The following is a 21,834-nucleotide window of genomic DNA, read 5'->3' as shown; positions in this document are numbered from 1 at the left end:
AATCCAACCAGTCAATCCTAAGGGAAATCAGTCCTGAATATTCATTGGAAGGACTGATGTTGAAGCTGAAACTCCAATACTTTGGCCACCTGATGTGAAGAACTGACTCATTGGAAAAGACCCTGATGCTGGGAAAGATTGAAGGTGGGAAGAGAAGGGGGCGACAGAGGATGAGATGGTTGGATGGCATCACCAACTTGATGGACATGAGTTTGAGTAAGCTCTGGGAGTTGGTGATGGACAGGGAAGCCTGCCGTGCTGCAGTTCATGGGGTTGCAAAGATTCAGACACAATGGAGTGACTGAACTGAACTGATGTGGCAATAAGTAGAATTTTCTTCCCTGACCTATATAGGGTAAGGGAGTTAGAGAAGGCGAGGTTCAGAAAAAGAACAAGACCAGCACTTTACAGGAACAGAACACCTTTAATGAGGCGAGAAGGGGCAGCAGTCAGATTAGTGAGCTGCTGCACTAACCCAAGAAAAGAGTAAGTATATCTAGGCATCTATGTGGAAATCTACTGTCTTAAGGGGGCCTGTTCTTCTCCAAGGTTGTTCGGAGTAGTTATCTCTTAAATGGCTGGGGCAAGGAATTCTGGAGATCGGCCAGAGGCTGGGACCTGCCAGGAGCTGGGCATAATCAACCTTAATGTCCTTTTTTTTCTTTCCCTTTGGGTGAGAGAGTTCTTTGTTTTGCATGGAATGGTGGGGAGGACCCAGAGGGGAGTTTTAACTCCAGGCTATTTTGAGTCATATAACTTTCCTTCAACCTACCCATATCTTGAATTAAAAGATCAGAAACATGCTGGAAATATCAAAAATCAAGACAGTAACAAAAGGGGATACCCTGGTCATACGCTGATTTATACAAATCATTTTATAATATTGAGCTACTTCTGTCTGAAGAATTGATGCTTTTGAACTGTGATATTGGAGAAGACTCTTGAGAGTCCCTTGGACTGCAAGGAGATCCAACCAGTCCATCCTAAAGGAGATCAGTCCTGAATATTCATTGGAAGGACTGATGCTGAAGCTCCAATACTTTGGCCACCTGATGTGAAAAACTGACGCATTGGAAAAGACCCTGATGCCAGGAAAGATTGAAGGCAGGAAGAGAAGGAAACAACAGAGGATGAGATGGTTGGATGGCATCACTGACTCAATGGACATGAGCTTCAGTAAGCTCCGGGAGTTGGTGATGAACAGGGAGGCCTGGCGTGCTGCAGTCCATGGAGTCACAGAGTCAGATACAACTGAGCGACTGAAAGGAACTGAACTTCTGTCCAGTAAGTTGGTATGTGGACCAAGCGCATGTCTAAGATTATGCTGTTACATTCTACCTACTCAGGTGTTCCATTCCAACCTAAATCTTGCCTGCATTATGATGAATTTGCATTTCAGCATGCAGTCTCAGGAAATGATGGAGTTGGGGCTCTTTCCCAGCCTGTCTCCCACAGCTTTTTCTGCCCATGTGTATGTTGCATGTGAATTACTCATTGAAATTTACTCCAGGGAATATCACTTCTATTACCAATTGTAACCTGACCCAGAGTAGCAGACTTTGTATCCAACACAAATGGACTTTGGGACTGAGAAAAAAGTTTTCTACCCTCTATTCTTAAGTCCTTGTCTGGGAAAGGACTATTCAGTTAGGAAATAATCCAGATGTGATGATTTGCTAGGTAATCTTCTGATAGCTTATTAATTTTTAGTATTTTTACAGGGATGAGACAGGCAAAGAGGGAAACATAAAATTTAAATCCGTCTACCAAGTGGGTTCTGATGTAAGACCGATAAAGTCTAGCTTTGCAATGGAAGCAGAGATTTTCTGTGGGTGGACTCCCACATCTGCTCCATCAGAGTAGACCACTGCTCTGAATCACAGTTTGTGATTCCAGCTTCTTGGGGATCCCACACTAGTAACAGATTCAATAGGTCCAGAACCTAACTCACTGCATTCGTCCCATTCTGGCCTCCTCGCCCCACTGCTAGTGTCTGTGAGTCTCCTCCTCTAAATCGATACCTGTAGACTCACCTTGGGTTTATCCTTCACTTTCACTCTGCCATCAGTCTGCTGGCCCTTTTCCTGTTAATTAACATTGTGGGCTTCATTTCCCTTCCATCTGTTTATCATGTCGGAGTCCTCATCACTCTGCACATTTGGGCAACAGCCACTTGGCTTTCTCTTCTGACAATTGACCCGCCCCAACACACACATCCTTCACTAAACTTCCAGAATCCCTGTAGAACCCACTACCTTTGCCTCAATAATTGTTCTTGTTATTAAGATCCTTTCTTAGGAGGTCCATCCCTACCTCCCACTCCTCCACACCCCCACATTTTTATTCAAACCCCTTGCACAACCATATCATCTCAGCCTCTATGTCTTTAATACTTTGCCTCAATCACTACGCCCACAATGTCTAAAGCCAAGCCTCCTATTCAAATTTCTTCTTAAATTGCCAACGAATCTCATTAAAATACTATGGACTCTACTCCCCTCTCTCCTCTCTAGGCTTCATTTTTATTTAACCCCAGCGCCATCCTGTTTAACGCATAATTGCTCTCTTTCCGGGTTAATTCTGTTTCCCTGTAAGACCGCACGTTACGAAAAGGCTTCTGGTACCACGCTTCTCCTTTGCCTTTTCCCCCTACTCATCTTCACTCCCTCTCCCAAGCAGAAGACACAGAAAGAGATCAATAACACCCGTGGATTGGAACTGACGTTTGAACTCCTGCAGATTCCAACCTACACCCCCTACGCCTGCTGTGGGTAAACTGAATTCCAACATTCCCAGTTTTGCCAGTCGTCACCACATTTACACAAGGCCACAGAAATTTAGGACCAAGGCATGTAACCTTCTTCACGTGTCTCTTAGAAAGACCTAAATACAATCTCCAGGATTGCTTTATTAGTTACCTCTGCATGGAAGTGGGGTGGCGGTGGCGGAGGAGAGGATTATTGGATTTAAACTTTACTTCTTAGTCACAGACTGCGTCGACTCTGAGGGATCTTTAGGCTGCAGAGGTAATGCCAAGATCTCGGCTTTGTCTGGCCTCTTTCCTCGTGGTGGGGTATGCTTTTACATCCTTCCATTTGGGAGAAAGCAAAGCAAACCCTCGCCCAAGGCTGAGTAGAGGCGGGCGGAGCGGCTTTTGGGGCGGGGGGGATTGCTTCCAAAGCCAATGGCTTGAATTGGCAAGCGGGAGGCTCAGACAGTTTTTAAGATGCAACTGCAGTAGAAAGCCAACCCACGGAAACAGGCGCCTGGCGCCGGCCGCCCGCGGGGGCGAGGACTGTCGGTGAGTTACCAGCTCCGGCCCGCAGCGTGCGGGCCGGCCACTAGGAGGCGCCCCGACCGCACCGGGGCCCCCTCCCGCCGCCAGAGGAGGGCTCGCATCCCCTCCGCCAGCCCCCAGCCGCGGGATCCCGCGGCCAGCAGACCGCAGGGGACGCGCGAAGGAGCGCCCGGGGCTGTCACCGCGGACGCGTCGCGCGCATCGACCCGGGACCAGGGCTCCCGGGACCGCAGGCCGCCACGCCCGCCTTTTCCCAGCCGGGGTCCTCGGCTCGCACTGCCCGGTGAGCACCACCCGGCCGGAGGGCGATGTCTGCCCGGCCCCGCCGCGGTCCCCGGGGCAGCCGGGCACCGCCGCTTGCGCCCCTCTGCTGCTTCTCGGCCGCTCTGGGGATGCTGTGGTCCCCCGCCTCGCAGGCGTTCAACTTGGACGTGGACAAGCTCACGGTGTACAGCGGACCCGAAGGCAGCTACTTCGGCTACGCGGTGGACTTCCACATACCTGCCGCTCGCACGTAAGTCGCCCAGGTGCGGGTCCCTGCCCCTCTGCCGGGGGACTCAGGCCTGTCCCCGCAGCCTTCTGGCAGGCGATCCCGAGCGTCCATCCCGCTGCCCACTTAGGGTCCTGTCCGGTTCCCCGCCACCAGCCTCTATCCTCCCATTCCACGCTGGATGTGCCTTGTGAACTTTGAACCAGGGACATGTCACTTGCCTCGAATCCGAAAGTCCTGCGGAGCTCCAGGGACAAAGACTGGAGCATCGTACAAGGGAAACAGGACCGAACAGACTCAGGCCAGTTAAAACAACGACCACAACACGGTCTGTTTATACATAGCCTGTAACAATTAAGCGTCTGGGCTCAAGTGCTGTCTGCTATAAGCAGCTGGGCTCTGTCCTCAGCTAATTCTCACTACGTACCCCGCCGCCCCCCCCCCCCCCCCCCCGCCGCGGTCCCCCACAATCTCTCAACTCACTGTATACATAGCTCCACCTAGAGAAGAATTAGGAATATTTGCACCCTCTTCCAAACCAGGTTTCAGACGCCCGTAGGTTTCCAAGAGGAAATCTAGTTTGACAGTCTGTCTCCATCATAAGTACGTTTCCGATTCCAAGGAGTGATTTTGTCCAACCTCTTCTCAGGGCGAGTGTCTTGGTGGGGGCACCCAAAGCCAACACCAGCCAGCCAGACATCGTGGAAGGGGGAGCAGTCTACTACTGTCCTTGGCCCGCCGAGGGGTCTGCGCAGTGCAGGCAGATACCATTTGACAACACCAGTAAGTGATATTTGTCATCCTCAACTGTTGGTTCTGGTTTCAAGGTGCCAGAGCCATCGGGGAGTCAGGTCCCCACTTTCTTTGTCGAATTTGGCCTTTGTGATGGGTCGGTGTTGCGGGCGGTGCAGGTTCGGAGAGAAATCAAGCTTTTTAAAGCCCGAGTGAAGGAGAGGAAGATGTTAAGTGCACCCCAGAGAGGGAACAGTATTTTGAGCTTGGGTATTTGAATGCATCCTGGTCACTTCAGTTTCCTTACTATTCTGAGATAAGGGTGTTCAGGGTGAGTGGATGGTTTGGAGAAACACAGATGTTACTCTGTAATCTTGATTCTGGAGAGAATTTGGTTGTTTCCCAAGAACAAATCTGGAAAAAGACATAGCCTTAGAATTTCCAGTGCCCAAACTCTGGAGGCAAGAGTCAGCTGCTGCAGACCCAGACATCACTCTATGTTGCTATTTAATTCTTTACAGAAAGAAAGCATTTTCTTTCAAAATATTGGACACTGGATGCAAACTAGTACAGGCAGAGTGTGGATGGATTACATTCATTTCCAAAATCCCTAGACAGATGTTTCTTATTTAATTAAAGGGAAAATACATTTTAAACAATTCAGGCTGGTTATGTTTCCTCTGGTGTTTTCTCCTTGGGTCTTGAGAAAATAATCTAAACGTAATGCTTTCAAAAGCATTAACGCTGAATGTTTTAATTTGTACCTCCAAAACTTTATGAATTCAAAAGGTATATATTATCAGAAAGCAAATATCTCTTTTCAGAAAAATGTGAACTCAATGTTCTTTGATGAACAATCAATTAAAATACCTTTGGCACGGGGGAACTATTTTATGACATCATTCTTCATTATTGTTATATTAGTATATATTTAGAATTTGTGTAGGATGTCAGTTTTCACAGAATTTTGATGAAATTGGATGGATATTTACCTGTTACCTCAACTGATTTGCATTTTTTATTTTAAAGGAGAAAATAATTTCCATTCTAAGAATGTGGAAGTAATGTCACAGAGAAAAGTCCTATGCAAGCATTACCTTGAAATATGACCAAATTAGGAGATACTTTATAAATGCACTTTAAAATTATGTTTTTTGTATGTGTCTATATATGGTCACAGTAGCTTTTATCATTTAATTAAATAATTCAGTTATTTCATACCAATTTTCATAAGCTTTTACTTTAAAGTTTAACTATTAGAAACTGGAAAAATTAAACCACTGGGTATTAATTTGTGAAAGAAATCTTTCAGTTAGTGGTTGAATCAGGACTTCAGATGCTTCTAAATACTGACTTCTAGCTTAATATTAAAATAAATTTCCTAAATCAGAAAAAATTACACATAAAATTAATGGTATTTTACTAATCCATATCAAAATCATTTGTATTTTTAAAGTATTTTAAGTGTAAGCCTTGATAAATAAAAACATACATTTTTGGCATTATTTGAATTTAAACTTAGCATTAGCATTTGGAGACATGTGATATGTTTTTACCAAGAATCAATCTATAGTCATGGACATGAATTTAATAACCTTCTAGAATAGTCCCATAACATGTCAACATATCAAATCAGTATCTGGTTAGTAAATTTTTCCTTTGATAAACAAAGAATCAATGTCTGTTCAGGTAAGTCACACCTGAAGACCTAAATATTAATCCCAGGTGTCACAGATGAACAGATGAAAACCAGAGTATACAGACATGAGTATGAATTTTTAAAAACTGACCACTCCCATCCCAAAAGTTCTAATGTTACATGACAGTAGGTAACATTTTCCAAAAGTTCATTCTAAAGTAACTGTTTGGATCTTCGAATTCAGTTTCCCATAGAAAACTAATGTTGAAAGATTGTGCTTTGATTTCTAGAATAACCCACAGGAATGCACTTAACCCTTACCCTAGCTGAATTATATTTGCAATGAAACAGTAGGGGACAATCTAGTACAATTCTGGCAATTAAATCAATAGGAAAATAGTAAGAATGTTGAGAAAAGATCAGGATTCCTTGGAGAAAAGACGGGGTAGATGGCACTTTCTGGGCAGGTTCTCAGGAAGACATCTGAACATCTCAAAGGGCTTTTGAGATTAATGTTGTTGATTCTACATTATGTCTTATTTTACTTCTAAATGGATGGAGTTTTTTTGTTTTGTTTTTCTTGAGAGATGCATGCATCCTACTATCTTATATTTGCAACCATAATCACTGCAATTTGAGAATTTGTTAATGGAACAAAATGAGGGAAAGAAACAGGGAGGTAGATAAGTGTTTCTGAAATAATTGAGCAAGAAATGGAAAAAAAAAAAACAAAACAAAACACAAGGCTGAGGAGGCAAAACAACATTAGTAAGAAATGAATGGTCTGTGATGGAATGCACAAAGCAGTGACCTGTGAAAGCCTATGGGAGTTTCCAAGAGCGAAGATGAAGAATGATTGAGAAAAGGAAGTTCCTTGTGTTAGCCATCAGGGGGTACTGTGGGCCCAGGAACCTTGGCTGCTCCTGGGAATGGGCTGAGAATAGTTGGGGGAAGAGGAATCAGAGGATTGTGGCTCAGGGGGTTGCTACTGAGTGGGAGCCAGTGCACTACACATCATTTCTACCAGTGACGTTATCCATGAAGCCCAAGACAGTGGAACTGCCAATGAATGCCATTTGAATGCCGTTTGCTGCAAAACTGTGAAAGGGAGGGACAGCAGGAGCCCATAGAGCTATTTCCAGTCCGAGTGTCAGTTTTGTGGGCAGAATATGATCTTGGAACCAAAGATAGAAGGCAGAAATAGGAATTCTGACTCTGGGTGTTGCAGTCAGCATTACCAGATGCATTGCATTCATTCATCACCTACTTTGTACCCGTCACTTATCCACATTATTTCTAATCCATACAACGAAACAACCATGTAAATCCTGTTTCATGAATAAGGAAAGTGAAGTCGCTCAGTTGTGTCTGACTCTCTGAGACCCCATGGACTATACGTATAGCCCACCAGGCTCCTCCCAGTACTGGAGTGGGGTTGCTATGTCCTTCTTCAGGGGATCTTCCCGACCCAGGGATCGAACCGGGGGCTCCCGCATTGTGGACAGACGCTTTACCCTCTGAGCCACCAGGGAAGCAGCAGACATCAAAGGTGTTAAAACAGATACATCCAAGGTCCCACAATGGTAAACAGTAGATGCAGTACTGGTCCTAACAGACTGCAAATTCAAGGTCAGATCCTGTGGAGCTGAGGCACTGGTCATCTTCCTCCGCCCTCCCCCACTTTCCTACCCGAAGTTACCTTCACACGTTCCAGTTAAAATGATCCTCCAGAGAAGATCTGAAAGGTGAAACGGTTTAGGTACAGGGTTATTTAAGCCAGAGGTCATGGAGGTAGCCATTGTCAGGGTAGGAATGATGGCTTGGGCAATACATGTCCCCTCAGAGTCCCCAGTCCCCATCCATGGTCTCTTGTCTTACTCTGGCCATGGGCAGCAGCGTGCATGTCCAGCATGCACCAACCCCGCCTTCCCCCCCACAACCCCCGCCGCCAGAGGAAGAAAATCCCTCTGTTTGACAAAGTAGTAGCTCCGAGTGTTGGACACCCACAAATTGACATGCATGTAATAGCGTATGATGTATCAGGCATCAATAAATATCACATTGCAAATGTTCCTTTGTACAGAGAATCCTTACTGTCTCTGTCTTCCACCCTGTCTGCTTTTACTATTACATCTGAATTCAAGACATTCTGAGTAAATCTGACCTTTTAATGATGTAGTTTCAACTTGTTCAGGCCCCTGGGGTGCCTACAAATTAATATTCGCTGTGGTAACCTACTCAACTCTCTCAACCTAGACACTGGAGGAGACTGGCCTATAATTTAGTCCCTGAATCTGGTTGTGATCTTGAACCTTAGTTTATTTAAGGTCAACTGCCTGTTTTTTTGTAAAGTCTGTCTTTGAGTTTGAAACTTTTTTCATTAAATAGTCATTGATTTTATTTGTACTTTATCCTGTAACCGGGATTTTAAAAAAAATTACTTCTCATCATAAATGCAAAAACAGAGGAAGCTGGGAATTGCCTAACACTTCAAATGCATGAATACTATTAAAATCTGTGGTCCTTTCAAGTATAGAAAAAGGAAACTTTCGGGAAGCATATGGTGGTGGGGGAGGTGCAAAGTGCAAAGAGTAGATAATTTTCCTGCTCTGTGCAAAATCAAGTGGCTCCAAAAATCCCCTTCTCTCATCTCCCTTCTGTCTTTCCCCCTTACTTCACTAGAATAAAATTCCCCCACCCCCAAATTGATTTCTTTCCTTTTTGGTCCTAAACTGTGCCCCACGTCTTAAACGTAAAACATCACATCTGCCAAGTTCATGCCTCTCCTTTCTAAATCTACTCCAAGGTTCATTGTTTTTCTACTTCCTACATTTTCCAAACCCATGTGTGGATTATAGAAAAAGCCCTGAATCACAGCTCCCCAGCTAGAAGAGGGGTGAATGAAACAGACACTCTATCTTTGCAGTGATAAGAAGGCAAATTGCAACAATGGTAACAAAAGCATAAGAATGCAAATATTTGATTGTTTTAAATACTCAAATGAAACATTTTGAGGAGAGAGATAATGGCATGAGCTAATAAATGATCATCATCACAGCATTAGTAATACAGCTGGGAAGACTCCCAATTAGAGACCCACTTAAAGAAGAAACAAGAGGAGGTGGGAGGTAACACTGAGATTTGGGAGTCATCTGAGAAAGACTACCAGAATTTGCCTGACCTTAATTTAGCATCTTATATATATATTTAAAGCTTAAAATGGAAGACAATTTGGTTAGGATATTTCAAAGCTCTAGGAAGCTAAGATTTTTTTGGGAATTGTGTTGTAGCTTGGAGACCGGAAGCCTTTGTTGGAGGGGGCAGGCAGGAGTCTGTTTTATTTTGTGTCGAGGGAGCCCACAATAAGAAGCAGCTTAAAGCATCTGGTGCTGTGATGGGTACAGGGTTGTATTTTGATAGTATTGGATGTGCCCTTCATGTGAGGGTTGGGAAACATATTGGTCACATAAGCCTTGCTTTTCTAACTTCCTCAGAAAGAAATCAGTTTTTGTTCAGTATCAAAGCAGAGGCAAATGGAGGGCATAGCTACCTCCAGTAAATGACAGAGGAAATAACAGAAATGCAATAGAACTCAGACGGCAGAAATCTGGACTCTGGTGAATTCAATTGAAAGTGGGAAAAAAAGGTGGAAGCCCAATGATAACTTGCACCTTTGAGAATTAATAATTGCCAGAGTTAGTGTTTTACGACTTGTACACTTATATATACATACACACACACACATACATGCACACACATACACACATGCATACACACACACTCTTTAGGGCAGAAAGCTTACTCTGCCAAGTACTTCTCTTACTGAGTCATCAGGGGTAATTAAGCTGGAAGGCTTACTTACTCTAGAAGCAATTCACGATGGCTTTCAAATGGCCTCTGATGGGCTATTATCTCAAGCTGACAGATGCAACCAACATCCCTCAGCTTCTCTCAATTGACTCAGACTTCCATGTGACAAAATGCAATGGCTATCAAGTCCTGACATGAGCCAGGAGGAGGCAGTGGTCCCTACAGTACACAGCCCCGGAGGAAGCAATTAGAAAAAAGGAAGTCCTTGAAACTCCAACCAGAAATGGGAAACAGATCTGCTCTATGGCTAGTTGAGTAGAAAGAGCATTAGGCGCCTGTTGCTTAATCTGCAAAATTCTTTCAAGAATCTGGAAGTGTGTGTGATGGAAGAGGCTTCCAGGCTCTTGGCAGGAAGAATCCGTGCAGCAGCTGTGGCATTCTGGGAGAAATGTAGGAAATTGTCTTGAAACTGTCCTGAAAGCAAGAAAAACAAACTGGCACATTGAAGCCGGCTGGTTGAGATGTGAGCATTCAAACTTTACCTGTTGTGTATAGAGTATTGTATCTGTGAGTTGTGTTAATGGAAAGAGTTGCTGACATTCCTAACAAGCTGAGCTCAGCAGTGCCCTGAAGGACACCATCCAGAGACACAAACACAGATTTTTGAGGAAGAGAGATAAAAACTAATTATAGATCTTATTAAAAGTGCTCCCTTTTAAAATATTTCATTTTCAAAATTCAGTTTAAATGCATCTTCAGAAAACATATTAGTGTATCAAGCAAGGTGTACCTGTATAATGAAGCACTAAAATAGATTAAAAGTAGTTTTGATTCTGGGTTAAGTTATATGAAGATTTGAGGTAGATAAACAAATTGTTATGCACAGAAAGGCATTTAATACTTTAAACACTGGTGTTGCTCTGTTAGGGACCTCAGCCAGGCAACTCTCAGACTAGTTGAAAAGGAAGAGGGCTTAACCCCAGCCCTGCAGAAAGGCTAGCTCCTGGATCTCTGAGATTTGAACCCAAAGGTCTGCAAGTTGAGAAACTCTTCTAGGTCCACAAACACTGGTGAAAGTGATCAGTTACCCTTTTAATTGTTTTAGTAAAAGTAAAGCATAGGTTACAAAAATAAGTCTTTGCAGAAATAGTTGGGCTTCCCCAGTGGTTCATCCACCTACAATGCAGGAGATGCGGGAGACATGGGTTCGACCCCTGTGTCAGGAGGTTTCCCTGGAGGAGGATATGGCGACCCACTCCAGTATTCTTGCCTGGAGAATCCCATGAACAGAGAAGCCTGGAAGGCTACAGTCCATAGGGTTGAAAAGAGTCAGACACAACTGAGTGACTGAGCATGCACACATAGAAATGGTTGCCAGGCATTAGAAGCAAGAAGGAGGGGTGTTCTCCAAAGGGGAAGATTGAAGGAATTTGGGGAGCTAATGGAACTTCTTATGTCTCGATTGTGATGGTGGTCCATAACCCTGTTGAACTGGGAACTTTGCTGGTGGTCCAGTGGTTAAGAATCCATCTGCTAATGCAGAGGACATAGGTTAATCCCTGGTCTGGGGAGATCCCACATGCCTCAGGGAAGCTAAGCCTGTGCGCCACAACTACCAAGTCTGCACTCTAGAGCCTGTGTGCTGCAATAAGAGAAGCCACCACATTGAGAAGCCCTTATACCACAATGAAGAGTAGTCCTTGCTCGAGACAACTAGGGAAAGCCCATATAGAGCAATGAAAACCCAGCGCAACCAAAAATAAATAAATGAATACAAAGAAACAAGATTGTTCAAAGAAAAAAGTCATTGAACTGTACATCTCCAAGAATGAATTTTACTGCATGTAAATAAAACCAAAAAGAGAGAAAGAAAACATTATGGAGTATGCTAGAGAGTTATATATTTGATATGATATTAAAGCTGGTTGTATGGCCATTGCTATGATCATGTGAGTTTAAACTGTTAGACTACAGGAAGCTCTGATGTGATAATAGCTGGGAGTATAAGGACACAGCCCTGAAAGGCTAAGTAAGTCGTCTTACTGCCCCCAAACAGGGGAAAACAGCATGTCAGCTCATCACGTAGGACCCTCTTTATCATTCTTTAAATAAAGAATACTATGATCAGAATGTGTGTGGCAACACACCCATGTGAATGGAAATATGCTGAATCAGAATAAATCTTTGCAACGAAGCATCATATTTGGTAATTCTCATGTCGTTGCTGAAATTCAGGCATGGGATCTCCCATTGATCATCACTGAACTAAGGAGCTGTCACTTCAGACACATTATTGTAGTGACCAAAATTCATGTAACTGCACTGCAGGGCATTAACTTATTTGCATTATATCAATTTTATTCTTAAGCTCTGATGCTTGACCTACAGACACAGATCTGTGTGTGATATTGCAAAATTCTCTGTATCAATCAGCCCTGATTTCAGGACAGGTTGAAATGAGAGAAAAGGACATACACCACTGCAACAGGAATTGGTTTCTTTGAGAACCCTACACAGTTCACATTACTCACATCATCTCACTCCAGGTGGAGGTCAGAGCTAACTCTCCACCCAACCTGCCCAAGTTATGGCTCCATTTCTAGTCTATTGTCATTCCGTGTGATTTGCCCACATGTCTCTGTCACAGGCCACCCCTGCCTCTTGGCTTCCACAGTACATCATGGCAAAGCTTACCTCTCAAGCATATATTACATACACCCATGTCTCTACTCACTCTGAGCCTATGTCCTGGTTCCTCTCTCATAACCACCCAGAACATTTTATTTTCCAGCAATGATTTTCTGGTGTTTTTTTCTGGCTTCTCTCTTCCTACAATTCCCGATAGAAAATGTGTTTCAGAAATTAATTCTAAAGTTGCTGCAAATCCTAAAAATATCTTAAAATCCTAAAAAAAAAAGGATGAGGGCATAACACTAAAAAGTAACATTTTCAAACATCCTAAATATGGATGTATATCCCATAAATGATGCTATAAATCACACAATTGGATATTACAGAAACTTAAAAATGAAGCCCACCAAGAATCAAGATTAAAGTGGGGAAATGCTTTTGTTTTAATGTTAAGTGAAAAAAATTTCAAAATTGTGTCTACAGCCTATGGAAGAGCGCAAGAGGAGAAGGGCAGTTAAAACTGTTCTTTTCTTCTTTCCCTAGTGCATTTATTACTTATTTTTAAAAACCATGAACAGGTATTCATTTATGATCAGGAAAAATAATAATAAAACAAAACATGCAAAGATTTCTAGATGAAATTATTGAGTTCACTGAAGTATTATGAAGATTAACAGTGGAAGACCACGACTCAGGTTTTGTGTTGACTGAAAGCAGTCTTAGTGGTTTCTTTTGTCTTGGGTATACATGGTAGAGTGGTTTATAAATGTACTTATTTACGTATAACTGCTTATGTTTCAAAATATTGACAATCAAGGATGTTTTCAATGACAATTGTGTGTGTAAAAATAAGAAGACGCTATTTATCACCTGTTTCTATTCTAGATTCTACATCAATAGAAACATAAGCTTGGTGGTCTGACAGTTTCTGGAGACTTTTATTTATTTATTATTATTATTTATTTATTTGGCCATACTGTCTTAGTTGTGGCATGTGGGGTCTTAGTTGAGGCATGCAGACTTTTAGCTGCAGTATGTGGGGTCTAGTTCCCTGACCAGGGATTGAACCTGGGCTCCCTGCATTGGGAACATGAAGTCTTAACTTCTGGACCACCAGAGAAGTCCAGAGACTTTTAGAATAAAGAGAGCTGTTAGCAGGGAGCAAACTGTCTTCCCGAGTCTTCCGGAAACACCCTCACAGACACATCCAGAAATAATGTTTAGTCAAGTACCCAGACATTTCATGCTCCAGTGAGGTTGACACATAAAATTAACCAGCACATCTTCTTTGTGACTCACAATATGTATTCTCCTAGAAAAGGCACTGAGAATTTGTGAACTAAAGAAACCCATTGGATTCGTAGGGTAGAATATTTTTTTGACAGTCATTATTTCTCCTCACATCTCTTAAGCCAAAGAATGCCCAGGGATTACCCAAGTATCAAATAACCCCGGATCTCTTGGCGTAAACCAGCCAAGGTTTATTGCTTGTTCATGCTGTCTGGTTTATATGAGCTGGAGAGGAGCCTCTGCTTGTACAAGTGACCCAAAGACCTGGGCTGATGGAGATTCCTGATTGACACATGCTTTCAAGGTCACTCTAACTGGGAAGACTTATGGCAAATTGCACCTCGTCTATTAAAGCTCCCACATGGAATTGACATTTACTGCTTCTCCTCGTGTTTGGTGGCCAGACTACTCCTAGGAAGTTGGCCACGCCATCTTATTTGAATATCTAATTATTTGAATATTTGATTATCTTTGTGTTAGATTGGTGTGTTTATGCACACTTGTAAAAATTGTTTATACACAATTTTTAAAAGAATACTAAAAATGAAATGCTCTAGTATTTAATCTTTGCAAATGTTATTAAAACAGTTTTCTTCTACCTTTTTTTTTTTTTTGGCATGCTCTTGGCAGTATCTTAGTTCCCTGACCAGGGATTGAACCTAGGACCCGAAAGTGAGCACAAAGTCCTCACCACTGGACTGCCAGAGAACTCCCTAAAGTTGATTTTTTTTCCTCTTTTTTTGTTGGCTGCACCTTGCAGCCTGCAGAACTTCCCCAACCAGGGATCAAACCCATGCCCCCTGCAGTGGAAGCATAGAGTCTTAAGCACTGAACCACCAGGGAAATCCTAGTATTCTTCTATTTCTAATGGACATACTCTGTAGGACATATTTTTTGGAGGCTCTGAAATAAAATAGTCCTTTGGGGCTATGGTTCTAATCCTTAGGTTTGTGGTAAGGAGCAGACAAGACACATGGCAAAGAAACAAAGGTGTTCCTATCAATAGATTCAAAGATAATGGGTGAAATGCATACTGACAATAACTTCTCAACTTGTTCCAACTGGCGTCCAGTCTCTGGCACAGATACTGACTAGGGAGACTGAATACCCTTCATCCTTTAAGTCAGGCTCTTTGGGTGACATATTAAATGAGAATGTTTTTTTCCCTCAAAGCACCCTTTGGCTTACTTTAATTCATTTTTACTTATAAAATGCAGTTGACCCTTGAACAACAGGGATTTGGCCTATGCCAATACACTTAGGACATGACTTAGTGACTGAACAACAAATCCACTGAGGAGGACTTTTTTTAAAGTAAATACCACATTATTACGGGGCTTCCCTGGTGGCTCAGATGGTAAAGAATCTACCTGCAATGTGGGAGACCTGTGTTTGATCCCTGAGTCAGAAAGATCCCCTGGAAAAGGAAACAGCTACTCACTCCAGTATTTTGGCCTGGAGAATTCCCTGGGCAGAGGAGCCTGGTGAGCTACAATCCACGGGGTCGCAAAGAGTCAAACATGACTGAGCACCTAACACACATTATTACAGGATCCTCAGATGGTTGAGTCTGCAGATGCAGAACCTCATTATGGCAAGCAGACTATCTGCCTCCGTAAGGGCATCTGGGCATCTGGAAAGGAGAACATCTGAGGTTTTGGAATCCATGGTGGGTCCCAGAGCCAATCCCCAGAGTTGCCCAAGGGTCAACTATGTTCTCTTAAGAAACAGTAGAGTTGAAATTAATGCTTAGATTTGTTGTCGTTTTAGTTGCTAAGTCGTGTTCAGCTGTTTTGTGACTGACTACATGGACTGTAGCCTGTCAGGCTCCTCTGTCCGTGGGATTTCCCAGGCAACAATATTGGAGTCTTCTGCAGGGAACCTTCCCAACTTAGGGATCGAACCTGAGTCTCCTGCATTGGCAGGCTGAACCACCAGGGAAGCCAGTAAACTTAGATTTAGCAGTAAAACCAAATTTCAGCAACAAGAGAAATGTTAAGAACTCTCTACAAGCAGTTATGGTCCTTGACCCTGCTTGTATGGCCATGAACTTACCCTTATGAAATTTACAATGAATAGCCAGTGACAAGTTGACAAAAAGTATGGTAAGGCCAAAGGGAGCAGAGAGTGATGTGTGTGTGTGTGTGTGTGTGTGTGTGTGTGTGTCCACACAGGCACTTTTTTATGATTCACTCGGGTATTATTTTCCTGTTGCTGCTGTAACAACTTACCATGTACTTTGTGGCTTTGAACAACACAAGTTGATTATCACACAGTTCTGGAGGCCAAGTCTATAATATTAGGTCTCACTGGACTAAAATCAAGGTGCTGGCAGAGCTGTGCTGCTTCTGGAAGCTCTGGGGGAGGATCTGTTTCCTTGCTTTCTTCAGCTTCCAGAAGCTGCTCACATATCTTGGTTCATGGCCCTCTTCCATTTTCAAAGCCAGGATGTCAGATTGAGTCCTTCTTATACTGCCCTTCCTCTGGTTCTTCTTTTCTACCTCCTTCTTTCACCTTAAAATATCTTTGTTATTACTTTGGACCCTGCAGATAACCCAGGATCTTCTCCCTATTTTAAGTCAACTGGTTAGCAACCTTAATTCCATCCACAAACTTATTTGTCTTTTGTCATGCAGCCTAACGTAGTCTCAGGTTTGGCGTATTAAGATGCAGACATCTGAACTTCCCTGGTGGTCCAGTGACTGAGACTCTGCACTCCCAATTCAAGGACCCTGGGTTCTATCCCTCAGGAGAGTTGGATCCCATATGTTGTAACTAAGAGTTCACATGCTTCAACTAAAAGATCCTGCATGTCACAGCTAGGACTCAGAGCAGCCAAATTAAAAAAAAAAAAAGCAAAAACATATAGACATCTTGAGGGCTATTATTTTGTTTACTAAAGGTGATCAGAGAAGTTTCACTGAAAAGGTGATATTTGAACAGAGGCCTAAATTAAGTAAAGGAAGGAACCATGTAGCAGAAGGAGGGGTAGTTCTAAATTGTAGGAGAGTCAGTGTTAAGTCTGGAGAGGAGAGTGTTCTTGGGAAATGGAGAAGACCCACTGGGTTAAACAGAAGTCAGTCAGGAAAAGAAAGATAGAAGATGAAACAAGACTATCTAGCACCTTAAAAGTCAGTAGGACTTTGGGTTTTATTCTAAGAGTGATGGGCAGTCAATGGTGGTTTTGAGGAGGCAAGTAACAGAATTTGATTATATTTTACAAAGGATTGGTTTAGTAGAGTGTAGGCAACCACAGCAGAAGCAAGGGGATGAGGTAGGAGACATTCCCATCATCTGGTGATAGAAAAGTGTGGTTTGGGTTGAGTGATAGCAGTTAGGGTTGAGAAATGGTTGGATTTTGGATTTGTTTGAAAGTGCAGTTGGTAGAATTTTCTTTATGGATCAGATAAAGGGTACAGAAGAAAGAAAAAATTTGACCTGAGTAACTGGAGGAATGGGACTGAGACAGGAAACAGAGGAAGGAGCAAATCTCAGAGAAAGTATCCAGTTGAGTCCAGATAGGAGAAACTGGAGATGTTTATTAGGCGTCAGAATGATATCACATAGGAGGCTGGATAAATAAAACAGTTCAGGCAAGAGGCTTGGAAATTTAAATGTGGAAGTCGTAGGTGATATTTAAGGCCATGACTGATGGAGTTAATGTGGATGAAGAGAAGTGAGGAGAAACAAAGTGAAGCAAAGAGAAGAGAGAAAGGGAGAGGGCAGGAAAGGTCATTTTTTTATCTTCATATTTTTTCTAAATTTATTTATTGTTTTTGGTTGCACTGGGTCTTCACTGCGATGTGTAGGCTTTCTCTAGTTTCGGCAAGTGGTGGCTACTCTTCATTGTGGTGTGCGGGCTTCTCATTGCAGTGATTTCTTTTGTTGCAGAGCATAACCTTTAAGCATGTAGATTTCAGCACATGGGCTCACTAGCTGTGGCTCATGGGGAGACTGGACCCCACTTCCCTGGACTACCAGGGAAGTCCTAGAGTCCCTGACATTTAAAGAACAATCAGTGTTGAGGAGGATGTATAAGCAATACTAAGAAGAAGCTGCTGGTTAGGCAAAAGAAGTCAAGAAGCCAGTGAAGAAATTCATCTGAATACTTCCCTGTGGACCAGTGGTTAAGAATCCACCTGCCAATTCAGGAGACATGAGTTCGATCCCTGGTCCAGGAACTAGATCCCCCATGACTCAGAGCAGCTAAACCTGTGTGCCACAACTACTGAGTCTGTGCTCTGGAGCTCAGGAGCTGCAACAAGAGAAGCCGCCACAACGAGAAGGCTGTGCGCTGCAGCTCGAGAGGAGCCCCTGCTCACCGCAGCTAGAGAAAAGCCTACGCAGCAATGAAGACCTGGCACAGCCAAAAAAAAAAGAAAAGAAATTCGTGTCGGTTGGAGTGAACTCTGAACATCTGATTTGATAATGGAAAGTAACTGACAGCTGACAAAAGCAGGTGCAGTGGTGTGTGTCGGGAAAGGATGAGAAAAGACCAGCAGGAGACAGCCAGTCAACAGAATCATTTTTTTCTCAAGGAGTTCTGCCCTAAATGGGACTCCAGAAATGTAATCATCAAGGAGACATGATAGTGTGTTTGTGATCTCATAGGAGCTCTCCCATCCAGTGGGAAACGATGATGCTGATTACAGGAGGAGAGGGATGTGCAAAACAGATTCCTAAGTAAGTGTAAAGGGATGAGTGGGACTTTACATGGATGGAGGCGCTGGCTTTGGCGGAGCATAAAAGTGTCCATCCTCAGTGGGAAGAGAAGGCAGAGTGGGAGTAGGTTGGTGGGTTTGGTAATAGAAAGAAGAAAGCGATCCTTTTTCATTTCTTCTATGTTCTCAGTGACATAAGGAGCAAAATTATCAACTGAGAGTGAGCAGGTAGACAGAGAAGGCTGGGATAAGGAGAAAAGTTAAATAGTAATAGCAAATGGCTGAATGAATTGAGCAACCAGGGACTGCCTGGTAGTCCTATTTAAAATCTGAATTTATTTGGGGAAGGAGGTGATTCTTTCATTTCTTGATATCTTTAATTGCTTTTGTCATACCAACAGAAGTCCGAATATATTTCCAGAACAAACCTTACACATGGCTCGAGTCAAATTACATGTGAAAAACATTTCAAATGATTTTATATGATGTAGAAACAAATGTCTGAAGAATACTGGCTAGGCCCTATTGGTTATTAAAAACAGGAAGTTGGGAATGTGATCTTTATTCTCTGGAAGACAATATAGATGTGGAAATAATTGTAGCAAAAAACTTATATTCTCATCTTGATCAGGTAAACTGTAACAGCAAGATTGTAATACATTTACTATCGCTATCCAAACCCATATTTATTAATGTTATTATTAGAATTCTAAAAGCATACTTTCAACTCATTTAATTTTATTCGTTACTTGGTTATGTAAGGAACCAAATATTTAAATAGTGATATGAAAAAATAATTTAAAACAAAAGCTTCATGATTTCCAGAAATGTATTAGACTAGAGGAATGAGCTAGAAGTCTCTTAAATTCTAAAAGGCTGGGTGGGTTTAGAAAACAACAGCAAGTGTGTCCATGGAGGAGGAATGCCAATGACCTTTCAGTTACTACTTTATATATTTCTTTATGCAAGATTTCTTACTTTATATTGTTTGAATTTTTAAAAAACAGTAATCTCAAAGAATTTCAATTTGAAAAGAGTTTTTGGCCCTACATTCTATTGTAGTCTATTCCATTCCATTTTTTTTTTAAGTCACAAGCATTTCTTTACTACATTTTGTCCCATATATTCTCTACTTTCTTACCCCTGTGTGAGTGACTATTTGTCATGCATGGCCCTACATTTTAAAGCAGGTTTTTAAGGAAGCAATTTGGATTATTTGGCAAATAAGGAGGAATAGAATTTTGCAAGAGCAGCTTCATGAACAAAGTCTGGGAGTGAGACTCAGTAGGGACAGGGAAGAAGCTCTCTGAATGGCGGCCTATCTGAAGATCAGGTGCAGGGTCTGGGATCTACATTGTGGAGGGTGGGATATTTAGATCTGATCTAAGAGGTAAAGGCAGGAAAATGTGTGTGTTTGCATATGTGTGTACATGCATACACTTGTATATATATATGTATGATACAAATAATAAAACTCAGTTATATAGAAGGTTTCATTGGAATAACATATTTCTGTCCATCAGTGGATGAATGTGTAACACGAACACACACACGTTGTTGTTCTTGTATAGTTGCTAAGTCATATCCAACTATTTTGCAACCCTATGGACTGTAGCCTGCCAGGCTCCTCTGTCCATGGGATTTTCCAGGCAAGAATACTAGAGTGGGTTGCCATTTCCTTCTCCAGGGTATCTTCCTGACTCAGGGTTTGAACCCACATCTTCTGCATCAGCAGGCGGATTTTTTACCCCTGAGCCACCAGGGATGCCGTATATATATATATACACACATATACATATATATGTATATACATATGTACATATACACATATACATGTATATACATATACACACAATGGAATATTACTCATACATACATACATATACACATATACCTACACACACACACACACACACACACACACACACACACACTGGAATATTACTCAGCCATTACAAAGGAGAGATCCCCTGCCATTTGTGTCAACATGGATGAACCTTGAGGGCATTATGCTAAATGAAATGAAATAAGTCAGATAGAGAAAGACAAATACTATATGATCTCTCTTATTTGTGGAATCTTAAGAAAAAATTCTCACAGAAAAAGAGATCAAACTTGTTGTTACCAGAGGTGGGGGGTGGGGGGCAGGACGAATGGGAGAAGTGGGTCAAAAGGTACAGATTTCCGGTTATGAAATAAGTAAGTACTAGGGATGTAATGTGTACCATGTTGACTATAACACTTTTATATGGCATGGATGAAAGTTGTAAAGAGAGTCAATCCCAAGAACTCTCATCAGGAAAATAATTTGTGTGTGTATGTCTCTATGAAATAATGGATTGTGGTGATCATGCCGTGTTGCCTGTAAGCCAAAGCATTACGCCTTGCATCTTAGACAGTGTGTGTGTATTAGTCGCTCAGTCATGTCTGACTCTTTGCAACCCCATGGACTGTAGCCCACCAGGCTCCTCTGTCCATGGGATTCTCCAGGCAAGAATACTGGAGTGGGTAGACATTTCCTTCTTCAAGGGATCTTCACAACCCAGGGATTGAACCTTGTCTCCTGCATTGCAGGCATATTCTTTCACCATCTGAGCTACCAGGCAAGCCCTAATACAATGAAGCCCTACACAGTGCTGCATGTCAATTATATCTCAATACAACTGGTGGGGAAAAGAATAACACATTTTTTAATATTAAATGATAAAATGAATTAGTGTGGTATTTCCTTAAAGACTTGAAAATTCACAATAAGATGATCAAGACTATAAAGGCTGCAGAGGTATTCTTTCATGGTTTTTAATTGTGGTTTTGGGATATAAGGAAGCATGCATTTGGAAGTTTCATTTTCCCAGACGTAAAAATTGACCCAGATTCTTTTCTCGGATTTGTTTTTTTAAGACACGGAGTTCTGTGGCTACCAATATTTTGTTTTGAATTTTACATAGATCTATTCCTTGTTCTCCGATAGATGGTACAATTTAAATGAAACATTTATAGCATATGCTGATCAAGAGAAAGAATACAAACAAACAGTTAAAGACTTCCTTTCCCCTTTTCCTGATTAAAAATGCCTGGACAGCTCCTGCAGCAGCTTGAAGAAAATCCCTAGTGTGAAATACTAAAGGTGATGACTGGAAGTTACAGGGAAACTTACTGTTTTTCTGGGACAAGGCTGAGGGCTTTATAACAGTTTTCAAAAACCCCCCACCTGCCACAGGGTTTGGTTGCACCTGTGTTGGCTTCAATTCTGTCTCCAGTTGTGATCTATCCTCACTTTGTG

At 42.3% G+C, this 21,834-nt stretch overlaps 1 protein-coding gene across 1 annotated transcript in view; it reads left to right on the top strand.

Moving 5' to 3' along the window:
- Positions 1-3,591: 3,591 nt before the first annotated feature.
- Positions 3,592-21,834, top strand: part of ITGA8 (integrin subunit alpha 8) — a 188,074-nt gene continuing 169,831 nt past the window's right edge. Inside the window, exons 1-2 of the mRNA XM_061126283.1 lie at positions 3,592-3,812; positions 4,438-4,571. Of these exons, the coding sequence (XP_060982266.1) occupies positions 3,607-3,812; positions 4,438-4,571 (340 nt within the window). The 5' untranslated portion in view covers positions 3,592-3,606. The remainder of the gene's footprint in view (positions 3,813-4,437; positions 4,572-21,834) is intronic.

Source organism: Dama dama, chromosome 23 (genome assembly GCF_033118175.1).
Source record: "Dama dama isolate Ldn47 chromosome 23, ASM3311817v1, whole genome shotgun sequence".
Lineage (NCBI taxonomy): Eukaryota > Metazoa > Chordata > Mammalia > Artiodactyla > Cervidae > Dama > Dama dama.
Note: the sequence above shows the minus strand (reverse complement) of the source record. Positions and strands in the feature narration are given on the sequence as shown.